Source organism: Oreochromis aureus, linkage group 7 (assembly GCF_013358895.1).
Source record: "Oreochromis aureus strain Israel breed Guangdong linkage group 7, ZZ_aureus, whole genome shotgun sequence".
Taxonomy (NCBI): Eukaryota; Metazoa; Chordata; class Actinopteri; order Cichliformes; family Cichlidae; genus Oreochromis; species Oreochromis aureus.
This window is the reverse complement of record NC_052948.1, coordinates 57,278,653-57,306,572: the sequence shown is the minus strand read 5'-3', so window position 1 is coordinate 57,306,572 and position 27,920 is coordinate 57,278,653. Positions and strand designations below refer to the sequence as shown.

Sequence of the window (27,920 nt, the reverse complement as noted above, 5' to 3'; positions counted from 1 at the left end):
CTTTAGGCTCCCCTAGCCTTTGAGCCAGTTGCCCAATTACTTTTGGTGTCTTTAAAAAAAGGGTGGCACATTTTAAGGAGCTGAATCTCCTGAACTCTTCATTCCAGTTTAAATTTTATTATATTAAATATTATGTCCATGTCAATTATATAACTAGAATTGGAATATGTTTCAGTAAACAGGTAAAAAAACAAACAAACTTGTTTTAGAGTCCAAATATATATGGACCTAATTTTAGGTCGAAGAACATAAAATGCCCTCCCTGACTGTCAGGTATATTTTTTATTACAATTATAATTATAATGAAATTATAATTAATTAATTAATTAATTATAATTTATCAAATTAAGTCATAATATTTTCATAAACAGTTATTGTGTGTTAGGAGATATATTTTAATAAAAGCGTAATAAGGATAAAAATGTTGCAAAATGTGTCGATGATTGATGCTTTCTGTGAAAACGAAATCATAGTTTGTTTTTTCCTTTTATCATGAAGTAACGGAACCGGAAGTATCGCTGGGCTGGTTGTGGGTTGGTTGTTAGGCAGAGCATACCAGGTTGAGTTGGTTTGTGTTTGTATTATGACTTTAATGTGGAACATTAGTCGTGATGAACAGAGTTTCTGACTCTATTATGATTATGCTTGTAACATATGGAGAATCGTGGATGTTTCTTTCCCTTGGCGGATAAATCTAAAGGTAAGACGTCGTCTTAAACAAGGGAGGTTCAACGCAAATGCTGGTCGCGTTAGCTTAAATGAGCTTGCAAGCTACTAGATAGAACCGCTTCTGGTGAAATATTTTTGCAATCCTGATGCTAAACATAAACCCTTTTGCCACTCTAACCAGGCGGGCCCTGATTTAAAAAAGTATTACTTTGAAGTCAGCCGGCTACGATGGTTAGCAAAAAAGACAATAGCTATATCACCTATCATTAAAAAAAGCTACGGCGAATCATTAAATGAGGTGCTTTTGCAGGTATCAAACAGTATCACTTGGCATTACACGCCACAACACATTTCGCCTTAGAGAAGAAGACCCTTAAGCTGTCAGCAAGGACAAACTTGACAATACACTACAGCATTTATTAGCTGCAGTTAGCGTCGTCTAGAAGCTCTTTGCAATAACTGGATCTTCTAATAAAAGATTAGGCCCCGCCGCATACAATGGGAACTATTCAAAACCTAACAATATTTTATTAATAGTTTGACGTTTATTTACTAAAGTTAAAAAAAACCTTGGCGCTCTGGTCCTGATCCTTTATTGGACATGTTAACGTGGGTATCTCATTCAACTCAGTTTGAGTGTGGGGTTGTTTTGGCCTGGCTTACAGCTCTTATTTACATGTTGAAATTATCAACATCTTTATGTTCAGTGTTAATATCACGGACAGTCAAACTTCAGTTTTTGTTTGTCTGTGTATCAAAGTTCAAACCCTTTTGAAGAGATTATTGGCAAAATGACAATCTTGTGTCAGATCTTTGTTTTAACTGTTGAGACTTTTAAAGCCTCCTCAGCCAAGCTGAGGCCTATACTGTGAAGCAGGAGTTGGATATACTATGTTTGTTCAACATATTTAGGGTATCTTTCCATTGTCTGGATTCACTTATCCTAACATTGACGATCAGGATAACCGATCACACAAAGCTGGTTATCAAGTCACTGTGTTAACGAAGGGTCTCCCCTGTGCATTCACACGAAATGTGCGGCCCTGGCAGACATCTGACCAATCACAAAATAGGCGATTCAGGAATCCTGTGACTCTTCTTCCATACAAAATTGTTCCTGTGGGTGCTACCTATACTTTAGAGATATTATCAAATTGCAATAAAAATCTTTAAATATCCAGTAAAATGCATCACTGTTTTTAAAAATGATGAGAAAATTCTTCACTTAATCCGGTGATTTGGCGCAAACAATAATTATTTTAATTCTACCTAACAGTTTTATCACTGAGTGGGATTTTGCTGCCATTGATGATTTTTAAGACAGCACCTGCACATTAGAGCTCTACATCTTTAAAATAGATCCATTTAAACATTAAAGTTTACTGTCCCACATCAAACAGCTAGCTGTGTCCTCAACTTTTGATCGGGTGTAAAACAGCCTGTTTCAGTTTAAGCGTTGTTTTCAATAAAATGCATGCTCAAAAGAAATGTTTTGTCTCACTCCCATTCCTTCTTGTTGCATGTTGAAGCTCTACTGGAACCTTGCTAAGATCCAACCATGCAAAATATGGAAAAAACTTTTTTTTGGCATTTTTCAAGTGGTCTTAAACTTTTGATCTGGACTGTATAAAGAACAAAAACCAAAGAATGTATACAAAATACAATACTAGTCCTTTAAAAGTAAATACTGCCCTGAGAGTGAGCTGCCTTGGCAGAGATTTGCTTCTTGTTTTAGTTTATTGTATTTATTTATTTAAACTGTGAAAGTTGGAAGTTAAAGTGGGCTGTGAATTGAGCTTATAGTTTTTAAATATATCAGTTTTAAAAGATTGAGCTGAAATCCTACTTCTAGACTGCAACATGTAATAACAATTTCTTTGCTCTCCTTAGGGACTACTTTGCCTACCTTGGACCTGAAAAAATAGTAATCAAAAGATGGAAAAGGTGACACTTCTCTTGTCATCAGTCACAGCTGTAACACTCTCAAACAGAGACTGATAAGAAAAGAAAAGGAACCCTTTGGCATACAGGCAAGAGGGTGAGAAAATTTCCAAAGCGAAAAGACACACTTAGCCAAACAGAGGAAATGGCATTCTTGGACAATCCGGCCATTATCCTGGCTCACATCAGACAATCTCATGTGACCAGTGATGATACTGGAATGTGTGAGATGGTGCTAATAGATCAGGATGTTGATCTTGAGAAGTGCCAGCTTTCTCTGGTCCCTGGTAGCAGCTTTGGGTCAACTGGGTCAGGCCTCCTGAATGAGGGGGGCAGTAGTGTGACAGACAGTCATCCCTGTGACCTCTCTCAGTCTATGGACATCACCTCCAGCTGGGACTTTGGCATTCGTCGGCGATCCAACACAGGTAAACTCATCTTCAGGCTTTAGCTTGTTAGTTGGGCCAGCTTTCTGTCAGACCTCCCTCCTGTCATTATGGTGGGAGACAGCCAGAAAGCCTGTTCTGCTGCTGTTTGAAGGGGTTTTGTGTGGCTAATCAGGGCCAGTGGTTTCACTGAGTTAAATTGTGTGCAGCGCATGTGAAAAGCTTGGGATTACACTGTGGTTCATTGTGCATTTAAGTAATTTATATGATGTGACATATTGCATTAAATATGGTTATGGAGAGGACAATTGACACAGCAAAATGAATAATCATTGACTATGTGTCACGCAGCTTCTGTGTGCTCCAAAATCAAGTGCCTACTCTATATAAAACCAAAGTTCTGCAAACATTTCCGCCATGATGACAAAAAGTAAGGGAAAACTACTACTTCAGCAAATGTGGAATTCAGTTTTACATTTTCAGTTTTCTTATTGTTGTTGTTGTCGGTATTATTACCATTACTACTATGGCTCCAGTGGATCATGGGCATGAATGTAATAGTAATTTGGCACTTTTAATAATTTCTTTAAACTGTTCATTTTTCAGGTTGGAATGGTGATTCAGCATACGTTTATAATGACTTACCTAAAGACTTGTAGCGAGTTTTACATTGTCATGGACTGAGAGGATGTTGACCAATAAAGAAGGTCAACTGAAATTTGAAGCTGCCCGCATGCCCAAGCCAAATGCCTTGTGGAAAATATTGCTATGGTCAGACAAGACAAAGCTTGAACTATTTGGCTCAAAATCAATTCAACTCAATTTTATTTATGTAGCACCAGATCACAACAACAGTCGCCTCAAGGCGCTTAATATTGTAAGGTAAAACCCTTCCTAATAATAACTTATAAGAGTTTTAGGTCAGACTACAATAACCTCAGTTTTTATGTGAATTTGGAAGCAGAAAATCAGGTCATCCAGGTCTTTATGTCTGTAAGAAATTCCTGCAGTTTAAATAATCTGTATGTTATCTGGCTTCATGGATAAATAAAGTTGGGTATCCCTGTGGAACTCCATAGTTAACTTTAGTGTGTGAAGAAGACTCAATTTGCATGAACAAATTGGAGTCTGTTAGCTGCAGTACCTTTAATACCTACAGCATGCTCGAATTGCTGTAATAATCGTGGCTCAAGAGTTGGCAGTTCGTCTTGTAATCGGAAGGTTGCTGGTTCGAGCCCCAGCTCCGACAGTCTCGCTTGTTGTGACCTTGGGCCAGACACTTCACCCGTTGCCTACTGGTGGCGCCAGTGTCCGGCAGCCTCGCCTCTGTCAGTGTGCCCCAGGGCAGCTGTGGCTACAATGTAGCTTGCCATCACCAGTGTGTGAATGTGTGTGTGAATGGGTGGATGACTGAATGTAGTGTAAAGCGCTTTGGGGTCCTTATGGACTAAGTAAAGTGCTATACAAATACAGGCCATTTAATATATTATGGTCAACAGTATGGAACGCTGCACTGAGGCCTAGGAGGACAAGCACAGAGATGAGTCCACTGTTTGTCCACATTTGTAACCTTCACTGAAGCTGTTACTATGCTGTTATAAGCTCTTAAACTTGACTAAAACAATTCAAATAAACCATTCCTCTGCAGAGGATCAGTTAGCTGTTTTACAACTACTATGAATTTTTGAAATGAAAAGAAGATTGGAGATTGGCCCATAAAATTAGCTAAGACAGCTGGGTCAAGTTATGGCTTTTAAAGTAACTGTTTAGCCACTGACAGCTTAAAGGCCTGTCTTACGTACTCAAGTCATAGAGATAGGTTGATTATGTTTAAGCTTGAAGCATTTATTAATGGTAAATGATGCTTCTTTGAGTAGTCTTGTAGGAATGGGGTCTAAAATGCACAATTTTGGCTGCAGTCCTGAAGAGAAACCTAGGGTGGTTCTTCTTCACTCAGTATTGAATAGTAAGATCTTCCAGCTTTACAGAGGGCTTTTTATAGAGCAAAAAACTAATCTTCCAGGCTAAAGTATGATCTTCTAAATGAGTGAGTTGCCATTTCCTCTCCAGCTTACGAGTTATGCTTTAAGGTGTGTATTTGAAAGTAAAAGGATGTGTGTTTTGAGGAGAAAAGATGAGGCTTTTAGACCCAAGAGCACTGTTCCAACAATACTTGTTTTTTTAAAGTCATTAAAGATATAAACTGTACAATCAGTCCACAGTGGAAAAAGAACAGTCAATCCATTTGGATTGATCTATTTTCTGCTAGGTCTAGGCTTCCCCTGCAACCAAGGCCTCCCTTTACCTGACCACCTCCTCTAACTCTTCTGGAAGGAGTATACCAAGACGCTGCCAAGCCAGCTAATCTCTGGGGCATAGGTCTCCCTTGGGGCCAGACATGCTTTGGACACCTCCTCTCTGAGCCTTCCAAGAGACCCGAATGCCTGAACAAGCTCAAGTGTCACCTTTCAATGTGGAAGAGCAGCGGCTCCACTGCAAGCCCCTCTCAAGTGGCCAAGCTCTTCAATCTATATGCAAGGCTGAAGCTCTGCTCTGCCCTCATTCATGAACAAGATTGTGAGATATTTGAAGCCCTCCACTTGGGGTGGTAATTTATTCCTGTGTAAGAGTGGGCTGAGCAGGGAAAACATTACCTAGGCTGCTTTTGTGCTTATGGTTGACTAATGGTGTATCATCGTATTGCTGTAATGCAAGAATATTCCACTATAATACTGCTACTCCTGGCATCTTGTGGGAATATATTCACACTGCGAATTACATGGTTGCCATCAATGACAATAGCTCATTCGAAAAAAATGACTAAGCTATCCTTAGCTTTGTTTGCAGTAATAAATACTGCTGCCTGGAAACTGCTCTCACAGATGGTAAATGGACTGATTCTTATATAGCGCTTTTCTACTCTCCCGGAGTACTCAAAGCGCTCTATACAACACGCCACATTCACCCAGTCACACCCATTCTCACAAGCACTACCTCTATACTGAGTGCTTTCTAACTACACTCACACACATTCATACTCCGATGGATGCATCGGAGGGCAAGTTGGGGTTAGTATCTTGCCCAAGGACACTTGGCATGCAGATTGGAGGAGCCTGGGATCGAACCTCCAACCTTCCGATCAGCAGGTGACCTGCTCTACCTCCTGAGCTACAGCCACCCCGGATGAAGTTCTTTTTTTTTGTTGTTGTTGCTGTTGGGTTTTTTTTTTTTTTGTTGTTGTTGTTTTTTTTTTTGACTCGACTCGACAGAAACACAATTGCAGTAAATTTCATTGAAATAGTGTGATATAATTTTGAGGCTATATTGCCTACCCGTAGTTTCACAAATTGTGTGTCCGGATATTTTGCCCTGTGTAAGAAGTTTGTTGTGTTGTCCTTATGTGGTTAGAATCACAGTAAAAATTGTGCTCTTTAGTGCTCCTGGTAGCCAGTATAAAAGCAGTGTATTATATAATTTGAAAAGCCACAGCTAGTGTTGTGGTATAAGCTGAATAAAAAAATAAATAAATACATAAATAAATAAATAGATACATTTCATATCATGTGTGAAATTTAGTATGCTACCGAGCACTGAGAAACTGATGGGACAACAATACTTCCAGAACCATGCTTAAGTTTATTTGTTCTTTTTATATTTTGTTAATTATTCAAATGGATAAATAACACAAAAAAACCAACCCCCTAAAAAAAAAGATTTCATTCTCAGTTTCAAAATTGCAGTATTTCTACTGTTAAAAATGACATTCAGAACTATAAACAAGACCAGAATTTAATAGAATAATTCTCCATTTAGATTTGATTATCTTAAAGCACATGCTCTGTTTTTGCTTGCCATTTAATTACTGTTAAGCAATTAAATTGCAAGCACCCACCAGTATTTTACACTCTTAGTGCAAATCGATGATGGTCCCCTCCTTAACGTATAGAAAGCATCTCTATTTGTGCTTCCAAAACAACTTTGACCCAACAGAATAAAGGGACCTCAGTGCTGGGGCTGTTCTGCAGAGTCCAGTAATGGGATGCAGGCAGTAGATCTTCTGCATCCCATGGGTGAATGGTTGGGCTTGTTCCTGGGTGTCTTAGTTAATCTTAACGGGATATGGGATGAGGACCTCGGGAGTTTTGGAGGGTAGAATGACTCGAAATAATGCTGCGAAGGGTGCTTGGTCTCCAGTGTTGTCTATGCAGGGACATCAGAATCCAAAATTGTTAAAATAATCTATGTAATTAACTTCATTTGACAGTGGTATTCATTTTGTTGCTGATTGGCTCATCAGGGATATCCTCAGCTGAGACTCTATATGCCATGGAAAAAGACTATATGGCTAAACAGACCTCACTAACCCACGAGTCTTGCCATCCACCAGAATACAGACTTGGTTGTGTCATGTTCTTCTATTATCCCCATAATCCTAAAGTTTGGTGTTATAATCTAATCTAATCAGTCATCAATTGAGGGGTGTTGGTGTACTATATTGTTTGTTTTGTAAAAATTGTCTATAGTGAGGTTAAAGTGAGTTTGCAACTACTTTCAGAAATTTTATTTGGAAGGAAAAGTTGGTTTTGGTGAAAGAGGGAGTCCAAAGGTAGACATAGTCTCCTTTTGGCTCCCTTGATTAAGTTTTCTAGAGTGACGGGGATGGTTTTGGGTTGTGGGTAGAAAGCTGCAATCCTCTGAGACTTTCAGACTTGACACTGGATACTGACCTCTTGTGGCTCTCATCAGGACTTCACCAAGATAGCTGTGACAAACCAGTGGCTGCTGGTAAGACATGGATTAACAACCATGCAAGTTTTATTTTATGCTAGCCCTTTTTGAACTGCTATACTTATTTGTGTACACGACTGTATTTAAAGGGTTGGTCATATTATTAAAAAAATTTACATGCCAGATAGTCAGTGTGGCTTCATGAAAACTAATGGTCTTTTTCTTTAAAGGCTCAATTAGTGGTACTCTATATGGACAAAAGAAGTGAGTCACATCTCTTAATTGTTTAATTCAGGGGTATAAAATTAAGCACCTAGTCATTCTGAAAGCCTTTAAACATTTTTGAGAGAAATGGGTCATTCTAAAGAGCTCACTTAATTGGTTCTCAGCATGGTACTGATATACCACCCTTCCAACATTTATTACCACTATTATTGTGGATTGTTGAGCTGCCTTGGCTTACCTTGGACATAAATCGATCTCTACTGTACTAACAACGAAGGAGCTTACCCTGCGCTCATCTTGGACTACCACTCCTTGTTCTTACTACTCAGAAACAGACCACTTACAGAAAAGGATAAACTGTAACTAAGATGGTTACAGTCTGGCCAGAAGTGGCTGAGTCTACCCTCAAGTGCTGTTTTGCCAGTACTGATTGGAATCCGTATCATCACGAAGCTACCCAGGGTTCCCACACAGAAATAGAAGTATATCCCTCCTCAGTATAAAAAGTTGCATAGTCTGTCACAAGAACTTAATAGACGTATACCCAAATCAGAAAACAAAGAGACAAACGTCATCCTTTATCTAAACTTTATTCAAAGTTTATTCTAAACTTTATTCAAAGTTTAGATAAAGGATGACGTTTGTCTCTTGCTGATAGACATACCTTGCATTTAGATTTGGCGGCACTCTAGCCCACAGATGCAGGTACAATCCTAAAAGAGCACTGCAAAGCAAAACTATACATGACAAATTGATAATGCCCTCCTATAACACAATCACCCACGGAGCCTGTGGCAAAGAATACGTGCAATAACTGATCACATGAGCACAGGCAGTTCCCCTATTGTCCATAATACTTCACTCCCTGATGTATTAAACCATTTCTATGCCAATTTTGACAGACTCAATACAGAGACTCCCATCAAAACCCTGCCACCACCAGATGGCCATGTGCCTCTGCCCTCTGAGTTCAGGTCCTCCCTAAACAGAGTGAGTTAACACAAAGCTGCTGGCCCTGACGGTATACCAGAACGGGTGATCAGAGCATGTGGCAGTAAGCTGGCTGAGGTGTTTATTAACATCTTTAACTTGTCCTCAAATGCTTCCAAGTCGACAACCATTATCCTATGCCTAAACAACTACCACTAACTTGCCTGAACGACTACTCCCTATAGCCCTTACTCCTACTGTAATGAAGTACTCTGAGAGACTTGTGTTTACCCATATTAAAGCCACCACTACCACCACCATTCTCAACCATCATCTCTTTGCCTATCATTCCAGCAGGTTGATGGAGAGTACTGTCTTCACTGTACTATTTATTGGCTGCTGTGGCTCAGGAGGTACAGTGGGTTATGTACTAGTTAGAAGGGTGGTGGATCAGTTCGCCAGCTAGTCCAGTCTTGGCAAAGATCCTGAATCCCCAAGTTGTCCCCAATGCAGTCATCAGAGTGCGACTGTTAGAAAGTTAAACATTTGTGGATATAAAGGGTTTTTTTTTGTTTTTTTTTAACCTCTGTTTAACTAAGAAGATCCCATTTTGATTAAAAACCCTTGAAACCTTTCAAGGGAGACCTGGCCAAGATGGGCAGCAGCAAGTATCACGCAGTTACAAAAATGACACAATTAACCACACGCAACAACAACACACATACACACACACACACACACACACACACACACACACACACACACACACACACACAAATGCAAATAAAATTTAATTAAAATGACAAGCAATCTAATTGAAACAGTTGCATGTTATGGATTAAAAGCACTTAATGAAATTAATTTTGTCATTTTCCAGTCATTCTGCAGCTCGTTCCAAGCCAAGGGTGCTAAATGGACAAAAGCTCTTTTGCCAAGTTCAGTTTGTGCAAATGGAACAGAAAGCAACAAGTAATCTTGTGGATGAAGAGAATAACGACCAGCATGTTTGATTGCAAGAAGGGAACATATATAGAAGGCAGCAATCCAATTATTGCCTTACATATAAAGCTATATCAATGAGAGTTATAAAGGTATAAAGTAGAGCAGGGCGATATGACCAAAAATATTTATCATGATATACATTTGAAAATTTGCGATAACGATATAACTGACGATATAATTGACACTAGACAAAATACTTTACAACTCCACAACTTTATTAGTGCAAAAAAAAATAAAATAAATGTATTTTCACTTAAACAAGCAGCTGTTTTTTTTTTTTATGTGCATTAAAGTTACAGTGCAAATGCAAATTCCTTGCTGACAGTTTAACAAAAAGGCATTTCCAGTGGAAATTGGTCTACATATCCTCAGCATAACCATGTATAATATCCACAAAACTTAAAAAGAGATTATACACACACAATTCTGTAATATTATGTTGATGCACAGTACGTATCACTTCGTGAGGCTCCTGCCTACGATAGCCGCAATGCTCCGACAATCCATCAAGCGGTGCCGGTTCGTAGCTTAGCAAAGTCGTACTAAAACATTTGACAAATTGTCAAGCGCCGTGTACCACATAAAATCGTTTCGAGGTCAGTAAACACAACCAGAATTCATACATAGGGCACACGGGATTATAAGGGACACTCTTGATTTTCAGAAAAATCGAAGGATTGATTTAAAGTGTGCCGTATTTTCGAAAAAACACGGTAATAATGACGGCCCGCTAGCATGCTCTACCAAAAATAGTGCCTTGGTGTGTATCTGATGGACGAAAGCTAAACCAGTTCCACACCACTGAAGTTGCAGCATTTTTACAAACCAATTCTGGTTCATCAGTTTCATTCAACGATCCGCTTTCACCTTTCTCATTCTCCGTCGCCGCCGTGCTTTTTCCGCCATGTGCGTATGAAAACAAAGGCACTGTGCATGTGCGTTTTACCCATATTCTATTGCGATATTTCATTTTCTTATCGTTGCCCAACATTATACTGGTATTACCGTGAATGGTGTGATATGGCCCAGCCCTAGTATAAAGGTTCTATCAATGTGTGAGAGACTGGGTGAAAGAGACTTGTGGTAAAAAAAAAAAAGCTCAGAGTAAAAACGTGCTATATAAGTAGAAGTCAATTTACTTCACTTTGCCCTTAAACACTACTTAACGATTATAGCTCTGTACCATTAGTACCTCTTTCCTTTCTAAGCTGGTCATGAAATTATTTCACCTTGTCCAGCAAATGCAGAGAAAACCCAGTTTTCATCAACTGCAGAAATTGAGCAGGCAACAAGATTTAAATTCCTTAATCTATGTCATTTTCTATAGATACACCTTCTGTCTGATACAAAAATGTCAATAATCCCTACACTTTCTGAGGAGGTTGAAAAATACCTTGGTAGCATCTCCTACTGCACTGTACAAAGCATTATAACATCTTGTATAACAGTGGTATGGTAACTAGGCGACTGTTGGTCAAAGGGCCCTGCAGTGGGTAGTAACAGCAGCTGAGCACACTGTTAATAGTGTTAACTGTCAGCAACTTGTCATCAAAGACATCTAAAAGTGTTGCATTCGACATGAGTGTAACTCTATCTCTGACCATATTTCGTAAGTATTTTATCAAATGGACTCTCTTAAACACACATTCATACACTATATTATACACAATGACTGAATCTGAAGCTGTGATATACCGCCACTTCAGCAATAACAGACTAGCAATAAGTTACTAATCTGATATTTTATATTCATCTTGTTCTATATTTTATTGTATGATATTGTATTGCATTTTAATTTCCCTCCTTTTTAAATCTTTAATCTTATTCTGTGTTTTATGTTACTTTGCTTTCTGCACAATAACATACAATAACATGATTGATATTGCAAATTTAATTATACCGGCTATGCTTGTTACATGTATAATAAAATAGTAAAGTCAACTGAATCAAACTTTTGGAGAGCAATGTCATCCTCTATGTTTGGAAATAATGACTGTTCAGTGATCTACATTCTATAGAAGCAGTTGTTTACAGGAATTTACAATAATTTTCATGATGTGTTGTAAATGATGATCTGTTGTCTGTTTAACTAAGTTTTAGTGACTCTGTTTTTGTATGCAAAGAAGTTAATGACCAGCTGTCCTTTCTTTGTAGCCCAAAGACTTGAAAGACTAAGAAAAGAGCGACAGAACCAAATCAAATGCAAAAACATTCAGTGGAAAGAGAGGGCGTCTTCCCAATCAGGTACTGTTCCTAGTCATTTCTAAATACCTTTACTTATTTAAATTGCACATTTTACAAACTTTGTAGTAGCATGTTTTACAAACGTTGTTTTTGCTTGTCATTTATATCCCTTAATGTCATTCTGATTACATAGTTTGCTGAGGATCTGCATGTTCAAATGACTTTGTCTAAAATATGACATCAAATATTCTGTTGCCGCAGGGCACAGACCACTTCATTAGTAATATATATTGAAGCATTTATAGAAGAGTATGTTAACATTTTAAGTAATCAAAGACAAAAATCTGTCTTTATTGAACCTGAATCAGTAACTGAACCAGTGAAGTGAATGACACTTACGTACTATACAGTGGTGTGAAAAAGTGTTTACCTCTTTCCTGATTTCCATTTTTTTTTTTTTTTGCATGTCACACTTAAATGTTTGAGTTCATTAAACAAATAACACAAGACAGATAACACAAGTAAACAAAATGCAGTTTCTAAATGAATGTGTTGAGAAAACGAACTTCAAAACGTTTAATTATGCAGAGCATAACATGCATGACCCTGAAAGTAACATTGACCCAGATAACCACTTCTACAATAACAACAATAATACTTGTGAGTACTATACAGATGACCAATTCAATATGAATATTAAAATGGCAAATGCATTGTTGGTCATACATTTCAATAGTAGAAGCCTGTATAAAAAATTTTCAAAAATTACAGAATGTTTAAGTAAGTTAAAAAAAGTTTAATATAATTGCAATATCAGAAACATGAATTATTTACAATGAACAGGGTGAATAAAAAAGGAGGCGGTGTTGCTTTATATGTAGATAAAGTTTTAAAATGTAGTCTGAATGTATGTCAAGCAGCATAGATAACATATTGGAATGTTTTACTATTGAAATCCATGTTGAAAAAGCTAGCAATATAATTATAAGTTGCATCTATAGGACACCAGGATCATGCCTTGACACATTCAATGAAAAACTTGCTGCTATGTTTAGCAACCTAAATGATAAAAAAGTGCAAATAATTTGTGGTGATTTTAATATAGATTTGCTAAACCCAAATGGACATCAGAAAACAACAGATTTCATCAATACAATGTATAGTAACTGCCTTTTCCCTGTAATTATAAAACCAAGTAGAATAACAATTGATACAGCTACATTGATAGATAATATATTCACAAATAAAATTGACTATGAAATAGTAGGTGGACTTCTTATAACTGATATAAGCAATCATCTTCCCGTTTTTGCAATTTTTCAAAATTATTTTGGGATCAAAACTAAACAAAAGAATCAAATATTTGACATGATACGACATAGAACAACAAGAGCCATTGCTGCCCTCCAGGTGGACTTAAAGGAACAAAATTGGAATGAGGTTTTTGCAAATGAAGATTCAAATAGTGCATATGATGCACTCCTATCAACTGTAATTTCACTATATGAAAAACATTGTCCTTTAATGAAAATCGCTAGAAAGCATCACAGATCAAATAAGCCATGGATCACAAAAGGGACAGAAGATGCATGTAAAAAGAAAAATAATCTATATAAGAGATTCATAAAACAGGACAAAAGATGCTGAAATAAAGTACAAGTTATATAAAAATAGATTAGTAAATATTATAAGAACAAGTAAGAAAGAATATTACCACACATTATTGGAGCAAAGTAGAAGTAACACACAAGAAACATGGAGGATATTAAATAGTATAATCAAAAAGGGCTCAAAAAATAAGAATTATCCAGAGTATTTTAAAAAAGATAAAGATATTGTGCTTGATAAAACTAAAGACATTGTAAATGAATTTAATGATTTCTTTGTAAATGTTGGCTTTAATTTAGCAAAGGAAATTCCAGAGTCAAGAAATAATAACGACCTAAATAAACATATTACTCAGAATGTGTCCTCCATGTTTATTGGTGCTGTAACTCATAGAGAAATAATTAACATTGTGAAAACATTTAAAAATAAAAAGTCCACTGACTGTTTTGGTATTGACATGATGTTAGTTAAAAGTATTATAGAATATATAGTGCAACCTTTCGCATACATTTGTAATCTGTCCTTTCAAACTGGTATGTTTCCCTCAAAAATGAAAGTAGCAAAAGTTATTCCAATCCATAAAAACGGAGAGAGATGTCAATTTACCAATTACAGACCAATATCACTACTCCCACAGTTCTCAAAAATTTTAGAAAAGTTATTTGTTAATAGACTTGATAAATATATTGAGAAGCATAATCTCCTAAGTGATAACCAATATGGCTTTAGAGTGAAAAGGTCCACTTCGATGGCAGTGATGGAACTTGTAGAAGGGATATCTAATGCAATAGATAATAAGGAATATACTGTTGGTGTTTTTATAGACTTAAAAAAGGCGTTTGATACAATTGATCATTCTGTATTGATGAATAAACTAGAGAGATATGGTATAAGAGGGATAGCATACAAGTGGATGAAAAGTTACCTGGATGACAGATGTCAATATGTCGAAATCAATAATGTAAAATCTAATCAGTTGAAGGTAACTTGTGGTGTTCCTCAGGGCTCTGTGCTGGGCCCTAAATTATTCATATTATATATAAATGACATATGTAGTGTTTCCAAACTGTTAAAATGTGTATTGTTTGCTGATGATACCACTCTGCATTGCTCAGGTAAAAACCTAGAACAGCTTCTGACTACAGTGGAAAAGGAGTCAAATATATTAAAAAACTGGTTTGATATAAATAAGTTATCGTTAAATATAAACAAAACAAAATTTATTATTTTTGGCACTAGACAAATGAAAAATGTATCTAAAATCAAGGTTAATGGAATTGAAATTGAAAGAGTGTACGAAAATAAATTTCTTGGAGTGATAATTGATGATAAGCTGAGCTGGAAGTCTCATATAAACCATGTGAAAACAAAAATGTCAAATCCATTGCTATTCTCTACAAAACAAAGCATGTCCTGAACAAGAAATCATTATACACACTTTATTGTACTCTGTTGCTTCCATATATGACTTATTGTCTAGAGATATGGGGTAATGCATATAAAACAAATACTCTTCCTGTTTTCAAGTTACAAAAAAGAGCAATAAGAATTATAAATCAATCAAACTATATAGAACCAACTAACATTTTGTTTATTAATACCCTGAAATTTTATGATTTAGTTGAATTAAAATGGCACAGATAATGTATAAAGCACAAAATAACTTGCTTTGCCGCAGTACTCAGAAGCTGTTTAAAGTCAGAGAGAGTTAATATGACTTAAGGGGAACAGATTTCTTTAAATAAAACAAGATAAGGACAAACGTAAAGCAGAGATGTGTTTCTGTTAGAGGAGTTAACTTGTGGAATAGTTATGAAAGTGATTTAAAAAGGTGTTGTTCATTTTCCTTGTTTAAAAACATGTTTAAAAATAGAGTATTAGAAAAATATATAAATCAAGAATGAAAAGAGCAAAAATAACAATTCTGAAACTCTTGATTGTTTTGCTTTGATGTAGTTACTTATCTAAGGTGGAAAGTTTTTTTTGTTTGTTTGTTTGTTTGTTTGTTTGTTTTTGCTTTGCTTTGTTTTATTCTTTGCTTCGAGCCCTGTGTACAGGAGCTGCATGCTAAAAGATCTTTTGTTAAAAGGGTTGGCGTAATAAGCATATGCTTCAGCCAATACCTTTTGATTAGCCTTGTCTCGTGCTTTCTTGCTTTGTGGTAATCTTTATTCTGTATTCACTGAGATATTTGAATGCTAATCAATAAAATCACCAATCACAATATGTGTTTATGGCAGAGTTCTAAGACGAAAACCACTGCTGAAAAAAAAGGAACATAAAGACTCGTCTCAGTTTTGCAAGAAAACATCTTGAGAAATCCCCAAGACTTTTTCCCCAAGTGTTTTGTGGACTGACTAGACAAAAGTTGAACTTTTTGGAAGGTGTGTGTCCTTATACATTTGGCTTAAAAGTAATACAGAATTCAGAAAAGGAACATCATACCAACAGTAAAATATCATGGTGATGTGATGGTCTTGGACTGTCTTGCTGCTTCAGGTCCCATAAAACTTGCTGTGGTAAATGAACCACGAATTCGGTTCATGTTCGAAAACCCTCCAGTGTGGCTTAATTACAACCATTCTGCAAAAATGAATAAACCAAAATTCCTCCACATGGCTGGAAAGAATCATTGTCAGTTATTGCAAACATTTGATTGCAGTTGTTGCTGCAACTGCTGTTGTTGTGTGGCCAAACCAGTTATTAGGTTTAGGGTGCAATAACTTTTTCACACAGGGCCATGTAGGTTTGGAATTTTTCCCCGCTTAATAATCATTAATTCATTTGAAAACTGCATTTTGTATTTACTTTGGTTATCTTTGTCTAAAATTGAAATTTGTTTGATGATCTGAAACATTTAAGTGTGACAAACATACAAAAAATAGGACATCTGGAAATGGTCAAACATTTTTTCACACCAGTGTATCAACATGAGGTATTTGATAAAATCTCCTGAAATTCTCAGCAAAACCTCTAAGATAATGTGTTTAGATTCAGACACAAAAGTCCATCAGTATACGTTAACTCTTTTTTTTCTGTTTCTGTGTGTTCTGTCCAGTGGAAGATCTGGGGTCTCTGTTTGAAAAGCGCGACTTTAAAGACAGGCCACGGACAGCTGGTACAAAATCCACTTTGTCACTGAGGCTTGAGCAGTGTCCTCAGCAGCTCAATAATCCCTTCAATGAATACTCTAAATTTGATGGCAAGGTGAATTATTCAACATTTTATTTAGGTTTATTTGGACATTAAATAATAGGATTTGAATCCAGTTTTGTAGAGTGGGAAAACCTTTGTCTTCAATTTGATTTTCTTCAAGTATTGATAAGCTTTTTCTTTGTATAGGTTTTTCCATATATCATGATAGTCAAGACAGTACTCAATTTTCACTCAATTCAGGGTGAAAATTTTGTTTCTAACTAAATAAGCAGTTATAAATTTTATTTAAGTTATTACCCAAATAATCGCAACACAGTTTTAATCTAATTGTGTATTTATTTCTCCTTTGGCATTTGATGGTAGAATGCCACAGTAGAAATAAATCATTTCATTTGTTGGGTAGGACTTCAAAAAGCTTTGTGTTTTGAAGTATGCCTCAAAGGCATATGGTGCTATCAAGCATTTTCAGCAGGAGAATCTGTGCAGCCACACAATTGACAGACATACGAACGTGCTTATGCTAATGATCTAATCTGATGACAAAATGTAAATCACTTTGACCCATGGTGACTCTAGCAACCTGATGCAATTTTTTTTACTGTACAATGCTCTCTTCAACTTTAGGGCCACATCGGTACCACAGCTACAAAAAAGATAGACGTCTACCTATCAATGCAAATGACTCAGGAGAAAGTACATCCAATGACAGTGGTGACCATTGCCAATGCCCGTGTCCATGACCTCATTGGACTTATCTGTTGGCAATACACAAGCGAGGGACGAGAACCCAAACTCAAGTGAGCACAAAATGGCTAAAAAAATAAAACTGCTACATTTCACAGGATGCCTTTTTCTTTGTAACACACTTTTTCTGTCTCTCTATATCTAAATCCTTCCACATGTCCAACAGTGAAAATGTGAATGCTTATTGCCTTCACATTGCTGAAGATGATGGCGAGGTAGACACTGACTTCCCTCCGCTAGACTCCAATGAGCCAATACACAAGTTTGGTTTCAGCACTCTGGCCTTGGTGGAGAAATACTCCTCCCCTGGCATCGCTGCCAGGCAGTCACTGTTTGTTAGAATGTAAGTATGAAAAGAATGATATATCACTTACAACAACAAATGGTGGAAAGCTGATAGAGTTGTCTAATTATAGATACTTACACAAGTCTTGCTAGGACTAAGATAATGATTTACATCTATGAATAAAACTACATTGTTGGGACAGCACAAAATGACGTAAACAACCAGTTTGGCTGTGTAGGTTCACAGTCTCACAGTCGTCCAGGTCATGGTAGCCTTAAGAGCTAAACAGGAAGGCAACATATGTTTTTTTTGTTTGTTTTGTTTTGTTTTGTTTTGTTTTGTTTTGGCTTTTCGTGAAGACGATTCACCTCTCAAACAAGAGGCTTCTTCAGTTTTAAAAGTTGACAGCCAATGTATTTAAACAGTAGTTGGGTTGTCCCTTAGGAGGTGATTATTGACCCACTATTAATCATGTGCATCATCACATAAGTTGTGAAAAAAGGCATGGGTCATTAGCATCAGGGTTTTGGGTAAAACCACTGTGAGACCTTGCATTGTCCTGTCATGTGACCTATCGAGGTCACCTAACGCAACTTGAGTTTAGAACAACGGTTAACATCCCCTTTTTAGCTGGTGGCATGGTGATTTTTTGTTCTTTATTTAGAGATGTAATTGCCTTTTCTTCAATCGTGATGTTGGATGGAGATGGTCTTGCAGTGGAGATGATAGCTGAAAGCTATAATTAATTAAAGTTAATTATGGAGTTCCACAGGGTTCTGTGCTAGGACTAATTCTGTTTACATTATACATGCTTCCCTTTGGCAGTATCATTAAAAGATATATATTGATATCGAACTTGAAGGAATGGCTTAAAGATATGAAAACCTGGATAACCACTAATTTTCTGTTCACAAATTTATATAAGAATGAGGTTAAAGATATGAAAACCTGGATAACCACTAATTTTCTGTTCACAAATTTATATAAGAATGAGGTTATTGTACTTGGCCCTAAAAGTCTTTGAAATATGGTATCTAACCAGATGCCAACTCTGGATGGCATTAACCTCGGCCTCGAGTAACGGTGTGAGGAATCTTAGACCCATTTTTTTTTAATATGATCATGTCATTCAATGCTTATATTAAACAAATAGGTTGGTATGCTTTCTTGCATTTGTGCAGTATCTATAAAATTAATAACATCATGTCTTAGAGTGATAAAGACTTCTTTGACTTCTAAGCTGGACTACTGTAATTTCTTATTATCAGGATGTCCTATAAGCTGATGTAAAAATCAGCGAATCCAAAATGCTGCAGTAAGAATACTGACGGGGACTAAAAAGGGAGAGCATATTTTTTCCTATATGGGCTTCCCTTCATTGGCTCCCTGTTAAATCCAGAATCAAATTTAAAATCCTTCACCTCATACAAGGTCTTGAGTAAACAGGCCCCATCTTATCTTAATAATCTAATCACACCAATGAAGCCCTTTGCTCTCAGACTGCAAACTTACTTGTTGTTTCTGGAGTATTTAAAAGAAGAATGGGACATAGAGTATTAACTTCCAGGCCCCTCTTCTGTGGAATCAGCTTCAAGTTTGGATTCGGGAGATGGACACCCTCCCTGATTTGGCGCTATATAAATAAAATGGCATTTAAATATTTCCAGTATTAAACGATGTTAGGGTGTGCACAAGTAAATTTTTACAGGCTGATTATTTTGTGCTGCATTTAAATAAATATTTGAATATTTGCCAACAGGAAGACATTTGTATACAACAGTAATACTGTTTATTTGTTAAAAGAAAGGTCTATGGTAATAATTTCTTCAAAAACTATTAAAGTAAAATGTTCCAAATAAGGTATTTGAGATTAGAAATAAATGAAGTGGCTATTCAAAACAAACAGCATATTGAAACTTCCTGCTGTTTGCAAATTAAAAGCAGGACACAGTAGACTATTTATTCAGATTACAATCTTGTCTTCGTGTCTTCAGCTTAGCAGTTTGTGCTAGCACAAAAAGAAGTACCTTGATACTCGCATCTTATTGCTATGAAACAATCAGAACCATTAAATGTTGCTTAATGCATTCTTAATTATTTTATATTTTTCCATTTTAGAAATGCTGCTCATGGTTTTTCTCTAATTCCGGTGGACAATTTGAAGGTGACTATGAAGGAAATTCTCCAGAAAGCTCTCAAGAAGAGGAAAGGTTCACAGAAAGGCTCAGGTAATGATGTTTGCACCATTTATTCCCTTCTCTCTTTAATGCAAGTAAGACAGTGTGCTGTCTTTTTATGATCTGTAAGTTACAGTTTCTGTTTTCCTTGAATTATCCATAAATATAATCCATAAATATAATTTTTATCCATAATCTTTATCCATAAATATAATCTCTTTTGGATACATTGGGCATAATTCTACATCTTTGTATTTTGTGTCTGAAAATAGTTTTTGGCATGTTTTACTATATACCTCACATTGCTAGATAAGGAGTGATTAACCTACAGACTGCCTAGATTGTAACTTGACTTTCCACCCCGAGTGCCATATACAGATACAGGCACTTAGCAAGCTGCGGGTGGCAGTTATGAGAGCTGAGTGTCAGTCATTTTCCAGTCACTTCCCAGATGCTGGGAGTCCTCCCTCCTTCTCCTGGGACATCTCTGCTGTCTACTATGAACACACTTTTCATAAAGTTGCAGAATGTTACCGTGTGTAGGTGTTTGAGGATAGCATGTCAGTGATGGAAATAAGTATCTCTTTTAATCAACAAGAGTTTTGTTTCTGAGAGACAGTAATTTTATTAACTGTGTTTGGTCTAAAGAAGTCAAACCACAGAAGGTTCACATTACAGGAATTCGGAGGAGACAAAGGGAATGGCTAGAAATTTAATAATACATAGAATATCTTTGCTCTTAAGAGGGAAGTTTGGTGGAGTAGAGCTGCAGTGACCCTAATGACTCTGGTCTCTAATTAGTGACAGCAACCAGTGGTTGTAGAGCATAAAACATTTAACTTTGAAACTCTCCTTCTAAAATATGATTTTGACACATGAATGAATATGAATTTGACAATTTGACACATGAGACATGCAGACTTCAGGAGGAGTTACAGTATCTGATTAGTCCGAAGGTCACGGGGAAAGGAGGGTCCCAGATTATTTTGGATATGCTTCTTTTTAAAAAAAAAAAAAAAAAAAATAAAAAAAAATATATATATATATATATATATATATATATATATATATATATATATATATATATATATAGCTACAGTTCCAGTTGTTACCAGTAGCTTTCCTATTAGTTAACATTTCATTGTACTTGAACAACTGCAGCACAAACAATTAGTCTGGCACCAGTTTGAAAGTAACAACTAAAAACAAGACCCAAGTTGTTAAAAAATAACTTTCTCATAAGAGTTTTGCAATATCAATAAAAGTTGTCAGTGCTGTGTTGATGTAAATACTCTTATTCTCAAACAGGGCCCTTGTATCGCCTCGAGAAGCAGACCGAGCCAAACGTAGCAGTAGACCTGGACTCCTCACTGGAGAGCCAGAGTACCCTGGAATTTTGCCTGGTCAGAGAAAACAGTAAGTGATCTTAGAATGACTGTTGTCATGAGACCTCTATACAGCAAACTTTTTGCATGGACTAAGTAAGGTACATACAAAAGTTATTATGTTTGGAAAAAGTGTCTGGACTTCTTTAAGTTTCTTGACGACGTTTCACCTCTCATCTGAGAAGCTTCTTCAGTTGGCTTTTTCACACCTTAGCTTGTGTGAAATGTCTTCAAGAAACTTAAAGTCCAGACGCATATTCTCGACGCCAGAATATGTCAAGTGTGTTGTACAGCTCGCTCTATGCTCTTTCATATGAAATATTACTCGATATGGTTTCTTTAAAACAAAACAAAAATGAAAGACCAACTTTGACCTTGGGCACTAAAAGTGAAGGTCAAGGTCAGATGCTTAGCCAACCTAGGTACTCATATCCTACTATACTGTTAATTTTAAAGGCAATTAATTAAAAAAAATATGTGTAATCTAAAATGTATACTGATTTTCAGATTTGGTGTGACCTTGATCTTGATGTTGACCCAGTTTTCACCTAAATTAAATTGCCTAGAGTTGGCGTGAACTCGACGTTGGCCCAGTTTTTACTGACATTAAATCAGCTGGAGCTACTTTGGTATCTATTCAACAGAATAAAAAAAATATATTTTGGAAAATGTGGACGCTAGACTGCTAACAAACAAACAAACCGATTACATATTTCCTTCCTTCTGGAAGAGCAACATCAAAGTTTTAGTATAGCCCTTGCCCTTCAGGGGTAGTTGGACTCTCTGAGTGCTCTTGTTTTCTTTCTGTCTTCAGGCTCCAGAGGTGAAGAGAGTTCAGAGGAAGACCCTCCTATTGACATCACCACAGTCCAAGACATGTTGAGCAGTCATCACTACAAGTCCTTCAAGATCAGCATGATCCACAAACTGCGTTTCACCACAGATGTCCAGCTAGGTACAAACTGCTTGATGCACATTATCTGCTTACAATTTGCAGTCAGTATTTTTTAATTAAATTCATTGTGTGCAGCTTACAAAGATTTTTTTAATGGATGTTTTATGATTATTAATAATTGAAATACAATGGGTCCCTATTTCTCGACAAAGAATGATGCATCTCATATTTAGTGATTTTTGAATAGCAGCTGTATTGGCTACTAATTTTTTTTTTTTTTTTTTTAAATGCTTCTTTTTTTTTTAAATTCATTGTTTAAACTTGTAATAAAACAGTTTTTAAAAAACAGTCAAAACAACTAGAGGTAACAAATAAAAAACAAACAGAATTTATTGCAATTATGCAAGTATGCATGATGGAAATTAGCAGATCCTCAATGCGAAGATGAAGATCCTCAGGTGGATGGTGGGCTTAACCCGCCTGGATCGTGTGACGAATGAAGGTGTTCGAAAATGACTCGGAGTTGCCCCGATTGGAAAAAAAGATGAGGGAAGCGTGCCTACGGTGGTATGGACATGTCATGCGCAGTGAAGAGAATTTGGTGTCAAGAACAGCCCTCTGGCTTGACCCTGGAAGCCGGCGACCGCAAGGAAGACAGAAAAACAAAAAACAAAAATAAAAAAATGCGTGGCTACCACGACATTCTGCAGCGCCAACAGTGAATGTGTATCGTGTGAAATTCATTGACCGTCATGTTTTACATTTGGGTATCTCATCAGGGATTTCAGGAGAAAAACTGGAGATTGATCCTGTCACCAATCAGAAAGCCAGTACTAAGTTCTGGATTCGGCAGAAACCCATTTCCATTGACTCGGACCACCTTTGTGCTTGCGACCTTGTGGAGGAAAGAAGCCCTAGTGAGTGGACCACAGAAACATTAGGTCACCCTGCACATGTCAACACGATATTCATGTACTTAAACCTTTGTTACCTTTAAGGTTTATTTTGCTTTTATCCATTTATCTACATCTACACTACTCAAAAATTAAAGGAACACTCAGTTCCTCATCCCAGAAGTCAGTTAAACTTCTGGCATATTGATCTGGTCAATTTAAGTAGCTTACGGGGTTATTGATGCATTTCAGCTGTTTTGGTGTTAATGAAATGAATGAAAGGTGCACTAGAACGACACACGCCAAATCATACTGACATTCTTGTTGACATTCAAATTGTTTCATTTCCTGCTCCTATCCTGTAGTCAGCCCAGAATGGTTGTTGGACAAGTTTGTGTCATTTTTGTCTAATGAAACATGTTTTTCCTTTTTGTTTTACAGGTCATGCAATATTTAAACTCACTTATCTCAGCAATCATGACTACAAGCCTCTCTACTTTGAGTCTGATGCTGCTACTGTCAATGAAATAGTGCTGAAGGTGAGTTTGAGCTAAATGTCTGTGCTGGAGCACATTTCTGTGAGGACAAAGATTTAACAGTTTTGATTTAGTTAGTTATTCTAATACCTGCTAAATATGGCAAAGCAGGAGTGGCAAAAGAGACTAAGCAGATCAGAACAATCTCTGGAATGTTAAAAGAACAAATGTTTACGCAAGTACAGTTTAATGTACTTATTTCCCTTGATGATTTTCCTTTTGTTGGTCAGCTTTGATTAGATTGCAGTGCCCTTCAACTTGTTAAAACGATTGCATAATTTTTATTTGCAAATGTACACCATGAGTACAAAGAGACTCACATGTCTGTAGTTGCTGATGTGTGACACTCTTTGCAGAGATGCTGCACACAGGCAGTGCTTCAGAATATCATGTTTCATGATCCACCAGGACAAAACCAAAAATTATATCCTCGTGCACTCGGTGAAATGGCTCAATGAGGTCTTTGCCAGTGAGCTCAAATGGAACATCCATTAATAGGAAAGGGCATAAAGGTGACTTTGGAAAGGCTAGTTGGTGCTATTTAACATTCTGAGCAGGATGCACACAAGCAGTGCACATCTCTTCAGGCTCAGGAAATTGAATTGGGTCATAATTTGGTCCAAAGTTTTAGCATACCATATGCCTCAACAATTATTTCCCACCAAAAACTGTTCTCTTCAGTGCGAGTGTCAGGACTCAATTGATAAAATCTGTCCCTTATCTCTCCTGTATCTTTTGTGCTATGGACACTACATATTCATAGCTCTTGTTAGTACACCCCCAAACATTGCTCTACCAACCTATTAAACCTGGGTCAGTCAACTAGGAGCTATTTCTGTTCATTTTGCCTGTGTTTTATGTCCACTAATCACCATGGGATATTTGTAAACGTCACCATGTGCATACATGGTGACGTTTACAAATATCCCACTCTACTTCCGCCAATGCCCCAGGGCAAACCAGGTTCTGTTAAATCAGTGTCCGTGTACAGCTCAAGTCAATGCCGGTTGTGTTATAAGGCTGACTGCATGGATCACCCAACCTCCTCGGGTGGCTGTCTGCATTTCCAACACTCCTGGCCTGATGTGTGCGTGGCTTCCTAAGAGCTGGAAACAGTGCTTGTAACCTCTAGGTTCTGAGGAGTGAAATGCATGGATAAAGGGTTAGCGAGAGTGCCATTTGGGGGCTTTGGTTGGGTTGATGGGGCAGCAGGTAGTTTTCTCTTTGGTGCTAGCGCTGGTTCCTGCAACCTTCAACCTTTTAGCATAGGCAAAGGGTCAGTCCTCTGCTTCCAGCCTAGAGCTGCTGAAGCAAGGGGGAAATTGCTGGACCAGTCCAGCAGATGTGTGCTTGAAAGTAAATGTTTACTATGACTGCCTGTATTCTTTCCATCTTGTTCATGCCAAAAAATGCTTTTTTGTGACTATCAAACTGTGTGATTGTTGGGATTTGAAGAAATGAGAGCAAATTATGCGTTTTTGTTTTATGCTGTTAGAAACAAAGTGCGTTAAGATACAATTTTAAAATGGCTTCTTTGCTAAGTTGTTATGTGACACTGTTTAATCCCTTGAGTTTCAAACACCTTCAGCTAATACTGAAGACCAGTTATTAAAGAAAGAAAGAAAGAGAGCAGAAAGTCTGGATCCTTAGAAGGAAGATGTAAAGAAAAAAGGGGTGGCTCAATAATTTTTCACAGTACTGTATTGCAGTGTTTGAAATACAAATGAATGCATCACACAAATCTTTTAAGTCAATTCATAATTTTTAGTTTTTCCCAATTTTAGTTTTTCCTGATTTTTTTTTTTTTTTTTTTTTTTTTTTTTTTTTTTTCAGGTAAACTACATCTTGGAGTCCCGGGCCAGCACCTCCCGTGCTGATTACTTTGCCCAGAAACAACGAAAACTGAGCCGCCGGACCAGCTTCAGTTTCCAGAAGGAGAAGAAGACTGGGTAATAGACGGGCTCCTCTGCCACCTGTCAGTACATTCTCTGTATACAGCCTTGTATATAGCCTTGTATATGGAGAGCATCAACCTAAATCTACAATCCCTATAAAGAAGACTGGCAGAAATGTGACAACAGATGAAAATGAGAGGAAGAGAGCAATGGTTAGAAAATGGTCCTGCAGGATATACGTCTGCTTCAGCAGAGCAAGGTGGAGGTTCCTGAAACTTCACCAATGTCAAGTCATTCTTTTTCTAAAATTGAAAAAAAGACTTGTTTTGGCTGTTGTGTTTTTGTCAGTTTTTTTTACTTTTTGTTCATTCATTGCCTCTGAATCTAAGCTCTGTCCTCAAAGTTGGATTTTGTAGAGCTTCAACAAGTTGGCAATGTGCACGAAAAAAATCAAAGCTACAGACTATATTATTGCTTTTGCCCTCCTCGTCTAACAGATTTAACATAATGTGAAAATAAAGGTTTCACATTTTTAATGTATTGTACAGAGATATTTTTTATTTAGGAAATGAAAAGGTCTCTCTGGACTTTGTTGTTGGGTATGTCAGTCTAACATCAAAGCATTTTTTCAGGCATATATTTAAAAAAAGTATTTTAATAGCAAATATTCTTCATGCTTTAAGAAGATCAAACACTTTTAGAAATAAAAAAATGTTAATTTGAAAGTTTTAAAGGGAGAAATGGACTGGTTCTTATCTGAGCACTCAAAGCGCTTTATACAACTTGCCTCATTCATCTGTACAAGCACTTTTTTTCTCTGATTTTTCTGCTGAAGTGCTTTTTATCTAACATTCAGATTCATACTTTGATGGATGCATTGGAGAGCAACTCAGGGTTAGTGTCTTGCCCCAGGATACTTGGCATGCAGACAGGGATCAAACCACCAACCTTCCGATTAGTAGATCACCTGCTCTACTGCCTGAGCTACAGCCACCTCCATATATAAAGATATGACATTTGAATGTCAGACTTTTGATTGCTGGGTTAAGTCTTTATCCCTGCTCAATTAACACTGACTGTAAAACAAACTAAGCAACAACTTGCCAGGATAAAAAAATAAATAAATCTCAGAAAAAATGAAATTCCTCATCGATTCCCTTATCAATTCAAATTGCTTCACTTTGAGAACCACCACCATCTCTAAGCAGGATATCAAAGACATTACATTCTTGCTGAATTGTCAAGTGTTCATGTTGGAGGTATTTCCTCTCTTTCTTGTGATCAGTGTTCATTACTAAAGTAAAAATGTCGTTACACATATTACAAAGAACATTTTTCTTAAAAATAATGCAGCACGTTGATTAATTCCTCCCAGGAGAAAGACATTTGTTAAACTACCGTTATAACTACTCGTTACGTTACTTCAATCTTACTCTGTATAATGATCTTAAACACACGGTCTCATAATTACCAATTAAAAATATAAACCTACAGGCTACAGCCCCACACACCAACACAAATCCCTAGTACAGCTGGTACACATCACTACAGCTGCAGCACCAATCCGTCTGTTGATCCCCTCTCCCATTCACTCATGAACAAGACCCCGAGATACTTGAACTCCTGCACTGGGGGCAGGAACTCATCCCAAACTTGGAGTGGGAAGTCCACCCTTTTCCAGCGAAGGACCATGGCCTCAGATTTGGAGGCGCTGATTCTTATTCCCACCGCTTCACACTTGACTGTGAACCGTTTTAGTGCGAGCTAGAGGCGATCACCTGATGAAGGCAACAGAGCCACGTCATCTGCGAAAAGCAGAGATGACCACCCAAGTGAAAGCCTTCCGCCACTTGACTACACCTAGAAATTCTCTCCATAAAAATTAAAAAAAAAAGCCCTAAATATATGGTTTATCGGAAAGAACATTTTTAAGCTTAATCTTAAAAGTATAGAAGTCATCTGTCACCTGAATCCAAACTTGGAAGCTGGTCTTACAGAAGAGGGCCCTGAATTATGAGGGCTCAGCCTTCCAGTATCCAAGGAATCACAAAATTCTGTTCTGTGAGGTCTTAAGATGGAGCCTGGTTACTCGGGACCTTTTATTTAAGAAGAAGGATTTTAAATTTGATTCTGGATTTAACAGGGAGCCGCTGAAGAGAAGTCGATATGGTAAAAACATGCCCCTTTTAGTCCCTTTCAGTGATTCTACTGTAGTATTTTGGATCAACTAAAGGCTTTTCAGGGAAGTTTTTAGGGACATCCTGATAATAACAAATTACA

General features: G+C 37.1%; 1 protein-coding gene across 1 annotated transcript; it reads left to right on the top strand.

The window, feature by feature from the left end:
* The first annotated feature begins 514 nt into the window (after window positions 1-514).
* mapkap1 (MAPK associated protein 1) lies at window positions 515-26,373 on the top strand. Its single transcript, XM_031751305.2, has 12 exons — window positions 515-700; window positions 2,560-3,038; window positions 12,036-12,125; window positions 16,732-16,880; window positions 17,454-17,626; window positions 17,740-17,916; window positions 19,978-20,087; window positions 21,345-21,452; window positions 22,236-22,376; window positions 23,096-23,233; window positions 23,651-23,748; window positions 25,579-26,373. The coding sequence occupies exons 2-12, from the start codon at window positions 2,756-2,758 to the stop codon at window positions 25,696-25,698; spliced, it is 1,587 nt and encodes a 528-aa protein (XP_031607165.1). The 5' UTR covers window positions 515-700; window positions 2,560-2,755; the 3' UTR covers window positions 25,699-26,373.
* The last annotated feature ends 1,547 nt before the right edge of the window (window positions 26,374-27,920 follow it).

Bases quoted from the DNA above. Each gene is read 5' to 3' on its own strand.
- mapkap1 (XM_031751305.2), top strand. From the start codon at position 2,756: ATGGCATTCTTGGACAATCCGGCCATTATCCTGGCTCACATCAGACAA. The intron at 17,917-19,977 runs GTAAGTATGAAA...TTTCCATTTTAG, and splicing joins CAGTCACTGTTTGTTAGAAT to AAATGCTGCTCATGGTTTTT. The intron at 21,453-22,235 runs GTAAGTGATCTT...TTCTGTCTTCAG, and splicing joins TTGCCTGGTCAGAGAAAACA to GCTCCAGAGGTGAAGAGAGT.